The sequence below is a fragment of the Stegastes partitus genome, unplaced genomic scaffold (genome assembly GCF_000690725.1).
Source record: "Stegastes partitus isolate 25-593 unplaced genomic scaffold, Stegastes_partitus-1.0.2 Scaffold1250, whole genome shotgun sequence".
Classification (NCBI taxonomy): domain Eukaryota; kingdom Metazoa; phylum Chordata; class Actinopteri; family Pomacentridae; genus Stegastes; species Stegastes partitus.
Genome location: NW_007578981.1, coordinates 39,677 through 48,340, shown reverse-complemented (window position 1 = coordinate 48,340; position 8,664 = coordinate 39,677). Strand labels below are relative to the sequence as shown.

Sequence of the window (8,664 nt, the reverse complement as noted above, 5' to 3'; positions counted from 1 at the left end):
CATGTTGAAAAGATAGACTTTATTGCTAAAACGTGTAACCATAACATGTACACTGATATGTTTTACTTTTTTATTCCTTTATTTATTTTTTTGTCATTTTTAGAAATATTCAAGTAGACATCTCCCATATTTTTTTCTGGTATACTCTGCTATTCTCTTTCCTTATGCTCTATACTCACAAATCGTTAAAATAATAAATAAAACGTACAGATTTGTTTATTCCTACAATACTATGTATTCCAAAAAAGCTGAGTTCACGCCTTTATATATATCTTTAACCTCAACTTCTTTTTTTTTTTTTTTTTTTTTTTTTTACAATTTAATTATTATTGATATTAATATTATACAAAAACTCTAGGCAGCATTGCAGTGAAATAACAGTCAGCATCAATGTTCAGTTGAAAAAAAAAAGTTCACCTCTTGGAGAAGTGTAGCATATGCATTCCATCTTCAATGTCTCATAAAAAATATCAAAAAAAAAAAAAAGAAAGAAAAAGAAAAAAAAAGAAAAAAGCTCTTCCTTATGAAGTGCTCGTGTTTCCCCCCAAAAGCAACGTTTCAGGGCTGAGAATAAAATATGGTCCTGGTTCAATTAGAAAAAATAGCTGCATTTTTCTTAAATATGTACAATGTTGGTATTTCACTTAAAATGCTATATAAAAAAATAGATTTGCTATGGTGCCCACCTCTGTAGAGAGTTAACAGTGCAATAGAAAACCGTATTTCCAGTCCACTCCCCCGTCGACCAACTTCCTTTAGAGAGAATCAGCACGAACACTTGCACTCTGAGATGATTGGGTATTGCACCGGTATCCACGTACAGTATTTCTGTCTTAGAAAGCCTTGACAATACCACCGCAGGAAAACCTTGTTGATTGACTTGACGGGTTTGCAAGACATCCCCTCGGGGAAGGAGCAAGAGCGCTCAGAGAAGCAATTCCCCTCCTTGATGTAACGTGGCCAGAACCTCACGCCCAAATCCTTCCAGGTGTACACCACCGGGCAGTGCGTATAGGTCCACAGCCACTGCAGAAATTTCCTACGGGCTTTCTTGCCCACTTTTACCCGCTTCCCATAGGGGGTCTCTGTGAGGTCCAGCTTTTTAATCTCGTTGGGCATGGGCCCCTGCAGCTTCACCTGGTTGTCTGGCGCAGAAAGGTTCACCAGCATGGGCGAGCTGATGGACATGTAGTTGGGGTCAAAGTTGCTGCCGAGTTTTTTCCTCAGAGTCCTCTCGACCAGGTCCTGCTCCCGGGGGTCGTACTCCGGGTCGGGGTCCTCCTTCAGGTCGGGCACTGGAAGGTTGTCACTGGGCGACGGACGGAGGCGAAGGTAATGCTGGGAAACTCCAAGGTGGACACACAGCAGCACGTAGACGAGGAGCGTCTGTGAGAGGCCCATTATTCCTCCTTTTGATTTTTACGCACCGGCTCTTCTCTGCGCAAAAAGAATATTCAGTTCTGTTCCCGGTTGCTGTGTTGTCTGCAGTGACCTGCCCGGGGCTTCATAAATAGTAGAAGTTCAGCCACCAGCAAGGCGATACTTTTAATAGACCACGTCGGGTTTGAATGACATGGAGCTTTGCTTTTTTAGGGCTCCTTCAAATTTGCAAATTTGCCCGCTGATGCAACAAAGTCTGCGGAGCCTCTGCTTAACAGAAAGTCTAAACTTAAAAGAAAAAAAAAAGAAAAAGAAAAAAAAGAAGAAGAAGCACAAAACAAAATGGGGAGAACTCTCGCCTATTCACGCTCTCTCCTGCCTCACCCCGCTCCTTGGATTCACTTTGGGTTTCTTTCGGTTGTCATGGTTACCCCGGGGACTCGAAGCCACGACAAACTGTCTACACTGGATGACAGCGGCCGAGGCGAGGGCTTGCATGGAATGAAGTGTTTTCTAAAGAGACAGAATAGATCCGGAGCGTCCCGAGAGAGAACAGGGCGCACAAAAGAGCACTTCACCAAGTTTTAAATGTCACGCGCCCGGCAATGAGGGGCTGCCTTGGCCAATGTTATTTTTACGCACGGCTTTTATAAACGTGGTTTCTCTTAACGTCGCCTGACGCTCTCAGGTTTGACAAGGTCCCAGTGCGCACAGTCCAAGAAGTGAGGAGAAAACACTCTGCAGTCGGTATTCCAGCCGTCGATATGTGCACTTTTCCTGAAAATGTCCCCCCAAAAAACGCACATAGAGGAGCTTCAACTTGCAATAACAGCCATTTATCTCTCCACAGGATGATCCAAATTTTTAATTTTTTTTTTGCGTAAAGAACAAAAAAAGTCTCAGCTTGTGATATTCCCACAGAACTCTTGGCTGTGCATGTGATAAGAGAAACGATGAAAGGAGGCTTCAGTGCATGTCAAATGCAAACTGCAAGAAAAAGCGGCTGTTAGTTCAGAGTTCCTCTCATTGCTGAATCCTTTCAGAAAAGCTCCAGATCGCAGAGTCGCTGCATGACGAGTCAGTCCATAATCTGGATTTTTTTTCTTCTTCTTTCTTTCTTTCTTTCTTTCTTTTTTTCTCTCTTTGCCCGGTCGGTGCAAGCGGTCAATTCCTGAGGGAGCGTCTCCACTCCTTTGATAACTGGTACAGAAGCTCCTACTGAGTCGCTCCTACTTCAGGAGTCTGAGAGACTTGGCGCTGGAGCATTTCTTTGCTTAGGCACACTGTGTGTGAGTGTGTCTGTAGCGAGTGGTGCTCAGTCCCAAGTTAAATATCCCCCTCCGACGGTACAAAGTGTCAGAGGGGCCTGCCCACCCCGGCCACTTTCACTATGATTGACAGCCTCCCCCTCCGGGCTGCCCTCCCTCCCCCCCCCTCACAACGTGGAAAATATCAGCCACAATGACAAGGATCAACTGGGTCCTAAAGCGCCACTTTTATCCCGTATTATAGCGCAATATTCCACCACATGAGCGGTGTTATGCATATAAGAGACATTTCTTTTCTCTCACACACATTCTGAGCGTTGTGGCAACCGTTTTCCCATCAGCAAGAGTGTGTGAGATGCACTAATAGGTTCAATGCGCTGTCAATATTCAGCAGGAGCCTGTAAGACTTTCCTTGGCTTGAACTTTCCCATGAAATTGATGGGAAACGTTTGGTAGCTTGTCTGCGGAAAAGGGGCATCACATTCCACCTTTGTTCGTCGGGATTTGGGTCTACACAGGAATTGGCCCGCTGAACTCAGGGGTCACAAAATAGGCGCATAATTAAGGGCTATAAATGGCCGCGGATAACTAAGCGGTACCTTTCCCATGCTAAGCAGTCATTATGAGAAAATCAGCAGCCACGCTGAACTTTTTACTTTTGCTTGAACTATGTTGATCCTCCTTTAATGCAACTTTAAAAATGATCCCTGCAAGTCGTTCACCACCAATTTAATGCATTTAAACATTCTGCTCAGCCACAGTGGTGCACATTCAGTTAGAAGTCTGTTTATTTCTAATGCAGAAAGTTTGGTGAAGTTGACCTCCAGGATGATAAATGTGCGCTCTCTTTTCCAAAATGTAATATATTTTTTTTCAAATTAAAAAGCAATCTTTATAAAAATCAAACCCAACCACATAGTTAAACCTAATTTAGATGTCTTCACCTCCTGAATTCATCTGGACTCTTACTTTTTTGCATTTCTCCTGCGCACTTTGGACAGGCTGTCGCTGTGCCTGTCTTTTGTAGTGGTCACTAGAGGGCGTTGATCCAGCATGATGTGGACATGAAGCCAGGGGCTCCCCACACTCTCTCCCTCACTGCTCCACTACTCATGTTTGAGTGCATGGGGAAGGAATGTTCACTCGTAGTTCTGCTGCAGCTCAAGTGAAACTGCTCACCAGCTTCGTGATCAAACATCGAGCTGACTGTGCTGCATGTATCATGGTGAAATTCACCTGAATCATCCTCCATGTGAGTGTGACATGAAGACTAACTCTGCTGGTAAAGGATGGACCTTTTATCACACACGCTCTAATTTTAGAGTGTCGCACAGTTAAGAGACTTCATTATCTGAGCTCAACCACATTAAAAGAGTTGCCAGCAGCCTTCAGCATCCTTTGAGTAAATTCCCGCTGACCCCACCAGAGTCATAATCTGGTTAATGATTAGGGTGCCAGCGTAGACAGAACTCAGTGGGCAGCGGGGACAGTAAGGCTGAGCCGGCTACTGTAGAAGCGACCATCTCCATTGTCTTCATCCAGGTCTCGGGGTGACGGACTGAGAGAGAGAAACCCCATGCAGGGAGAAACACTTCCCTTTCTCCTATTCTCAACCACTAATACTCCGGCAACTCCAGCAATGAGTCGACCCCCATCCCCTGGCTAATTACTGGAGATAAAGACAAGGAGAGGAGAGAGGAGGGGACCACAGTGGGGAAGGGTGGTGGTGGTGGTGGTGGTGGTGATGTTGAGCAAGTTGGGGGAGAAGACAGAGGAGGTGCTGATGAAGATAGTGGTGATTTCAGCAGAGAGAAGAGGATGGGAGAGGAGAGGGGGGTGAGCAGTGGTGCCGGATGGCAGTTTGCTGTGGAATGGCTAATTAAATAACGACATTAAAGGACCCCGGCTCGCTTTAACGAAGCCCGTCAACCTCTGACGAGTGGGGCTGAGGGGGGGGGGGTAACACATGGAGGAGAGAGGTGGGACCGGTGCTGAAAATTGGGCTTGTATAACAAGGGGACTTAGCTCTTTGGTTTTGCAGTGATTGTTCACGCTCCCTTAGGTCTCAATAGGGCGCATGTGAGGGTGCGCTAAGGGGGGGGTGCTGCCCTTAGGCACAGATAGGACCCCCTTCTCCTCTTCTGCTATGAATGCTATACACACATACACACCCACACATAACACACAAACACATACACACACTAACACCCCCACAGCTCTATACAAATGCCTCTACCCAAGGTCCAGACAGGAGCTTATCCAGTGCAGGGGCACAGCAAGGGGCAAGCCTGGCCAGACTGGCTGACTGTGCCCACTGGGGACTGGTAGAATGGCACAGAGGGGTGGATGGAGACGGACAGTTTGGAGAGGAGAGAAGGGGAGTAAACACGAGAGACTCCCCGAGCAGAGCTGGACCAACAAAATCATCATTGTATTTGCATTTTCATATAATTTTCTTGCGCCATTAAGGTCAGAAGATAGGGAAGGTTGAGGAATTTTGGCAAGGTGCTGAGGATATTTGGAAACAGTCTTGAGTGGCAGAGATAGTATAACTCTGTAATCCCCAAGCCGCCCTCCCTTCAAATCAATAGATACTGTACGCCTGGAGCATGTCTCATAATTAGTTTTGTGTTGTGGCGTCTCCAGCAGAACACACTCTGTTGGATCTTTGGCAGGTTGACAGATTTCAGAACCAACCAGAGTCTGAGCAGTTTCTTTGGAGCTCTTAAACACTGCAGACATGTTTTTGTTTTTTAGTATTTTTAACTAGATATTTCCAGTAACCATGAGATTGGAACCACAACATATTTGTTTCTATTGTAAAAGCCAGTTTAAATATTTTTCTTGTAACAAGACCGTGAGCAACTTATAATATCTTTGGATTTGCAAGACGGCCATCTATTGCCTTGCACGGGCATACACCCCATGCCACAACAATTCAAAACACAAATGCTCGCAGTTCAAATAAATCGCTTTCCACCATTGCTTGTCAATATTGCATTCCCTTTATTCCCTGCTGCCTTTCCATCTCCTCCAGTCTTACTCCCCTCTTCTCTCTCCCCCATATTCGACTCTGTCTCCGAGCCTTAACCCAAAGCAGATGGCTCGGGAAGCATGTCAAAAATCTGTCTCCCGTTAACACTACTTTTGAAGCCCCCCCTTTACATTTTTTTTCCTCTCCCCTAAAAATTCATCATAAAGTTATTTTTGAGAAATACCCAGTAAACAGCATCAAAGTGATATTTTTCCCCTTTCCTCTAATAGAAGAAAACGGCACAAAGTGTATAGTTTGTCCTTGTTATTGAGGGAGTGCCGCGCCACGCTTGTTGTTCAATCTGAAGTCAATCTGAGCAGGGCCTCCGCATCCTTTGTTTCTATTACGGCATTCCAGTCGTGATGGAGAAAACGCTGCTATATGGCGTGATCAAAAGCTCTGATTAATGGTGATCATATCGTAGACAGCTCATTGGCTTTGTGATGTGATGGTGAGGCCTGCTTTGATCTCAGAGACTGAAGAACTCAAGCAACGCCAGAAGACGTCACTGTGGCACACACACCCTATGAATTTTGAATATTTTGTTCTAAAATTTGTCCAGTTTCTCAGTACAGTAGCTCCACAACACTTCAGCTCGCATGTTATGAAGATTTTATATAGCTGAGCACATGCAAAGTCCAGGGGTTGGAAGTTTCTTACAGAAATGTACTTATATTGCTTTATTTTTGTGGTTCTAACAACTATTCCTTGAATATTTTCATATTACTGCATTCGCCAAAGTGACTCCTGAGACCTTAGAAGACAGTAATATTGCTAAAAACAAAAAGGGGCATTGAGTTTATCTGATTCACATGAAGACAAGACCTGCTTAGCCAAACTCATTCTGAAGATAGTCAAAGGTGATTTTTTTTAGACAAACTGTGTTCTTCGTTCAACTTTGGCCTACCATACTTGCTATTAGTCAGTTTCAGTCTTTGTAATGAGAGGTTTTTAAACTTTATATAACTTGATTAACGTTCGGTTTGTTTTCAACCTGTTTGTCAAAACCAGTGGACGTCATTGTAATAATTTTCCCACATCCAAACAACTGCTTTATTGAATGCAGTATCATCAGCAACATGACAATGCAAAAAAAGGACCATGTTCACCACCTTAAGTTAGCTCGTTAGCATGCTAACATTTGCTATTTAACGAAGACCACAAAGTACAGTTGAGGCTGATGAGAATGTCATTAGTTTTGCAGGTGTAGAGCCATAGACCAAAGCATTTGTGACTGTATCCTAAATCTCGTGGCAACCAATAAGTCTTGAGATATTGGTGGGGCTAGAGATCAGTAGAATTCATCATCTCAGATCACTGAATGTCTGCAGGAAATTTCTGGTAGATTTTTCACAGGATAACTGAATGCTCCATCTTACAGCTGTTGACATCAGTAGGATTAAGTGTCTGGAGACTATAAATGTTGGCATAAAACTGCAGAGACATCCGTGCATCTATTGTTGACCCAACGCTGTCATACTGTTATTCATTCCTCCAGCACAGGCTACGAACAAGAACCAAGTTGTATTAAACCAGAAAAATGCTTTAAATGTTATTAATGCACAGTTGAAGTGCTAGTGTTGGAGAGCACTTCAGCAGAGGTTCAAAAGCACCTCTTTCATAGATGACAGCCAAGTGGTTGCAACTGAGAAGCGCTAAAAGCATTAATGTGTGTGTGTGTGTGTGTGTGTGTCTGCTTGTGTTTTAGGCTGGTGGGGTTACTTGGAGTTAAGGATTGTTAGTTTCCGTAAGCCGTTCCCCCTCCCTCTTCATGAATCACTATTCTTCTGTAATGATGCCTGGCAACTTTTTAATTGGGGAGGCTGGTGTAACCTCACAAAAATCCAGACTGATTACCCTTATTCACATTATATAAAGTTAAGATAAAAAAAAGAGGATCCCAACAGCTCAAAGCATCCCATGGTCGTGTTCTTTCCCTCTCCTTTCTTTTTTTTCATTTGTTGCATCTCCTTTTCAAACACCAAGAGAGTGCCCCATCGTCTTTCTGCTCCCTGCATATCCTCCTCCTCTTTGCCCTCCCTCCCTCTGTCTTTGCCCCCCCTTCCCCAGATCAGGGAGTGATGAGGGTGGAATTAAATTGATCACCACCTTCCGGAAAACAACAGGAAAAAATAGTGCATTCCGAACGCCAGGAGGGCGTTCCTCCTGGTCTTCCCTATGGCAGGATGACATCATTGGCCCGCTGCCCAATTCCCACCGTTCACAATAGGGTCACTGTTGCCTTCCCCACGGTGGCACAACAGCCAAGAGAGGAAGAGAGGCAAGGAGAGAGCAAGACAGAGACAGAAATAGAGAAGGCCAGGGGAAAATAAAAAGTAATGTTAAGACCTAAAGGCCTGCACTAAGACACACACACACACAACACACAGGCCTGCTGACCAGCACTCCACATTCCTCCGGACAGACTTGGCTGGTTGAAGACGTCAAGTGGTGTTTGAATGGATGCCACGGCAGAGATATGAGAGCTGTGATAGTGGAGCACACAGTATATCACAGTTTATTTGGACAGTTAAGTCATGTGTTTTCACTATTCGCGACTCCTAAAGATTTAATCTGTCATTCTAATCTACTTTCTCATCAGTGAACTCATTGTTGGCATGCTGTATCAATCACTCTTTGCATGCTTGTTGTTATGAAATAACTTACTGTGCTCTTGGTTTACACAAGAAGAGAAATGGAAAAGTTACTACAATGGAATAAAGGCTTCAGACAAAAACAATTTGGTGACTTCAATCTCCAACCGTTCCACTTGAAACGATCACATTTTGAAACACAATTGTGTCAAGACAAAGTCATTACGCCTTTTTATCACTAACTAAAGAGTAATTTGATGTAAAATGTGACCACATGTCTTTCAGAAGCGCCGTCCAACTTAGGTAAACCCTGACCACAAGTAACTGGCACTTTGTTCATTCTCCCAACCGCTAAGCCATTGTGTTGCCACAGGCCATCTTGTCGAAA

The 8,664-nt window shown here is 44.2% G+C and overlaps 1 protein-coding gene across 1 annotated transcript; it reads right to left on the bottom strand.

Annotated features, from left to right (window-relative positions):
- nog2 (noggin 2) lies at positions 1–2,631 on the bottom strand. Its single transcript, XM_008297804.1, has one exon. It carries the CDS (start codon positions 1,399–1,401, stop codon positions 766–768), a length of 636 nt encoding a protein of 211 aa, XP_008296026.1. The 5' UTR covers positions 1,402–2,631; the 3' UTR covers positions 1–765.
- Between the last annotated feature and the right edge of the window lie 6,033 nt (positions 2,632–8,664).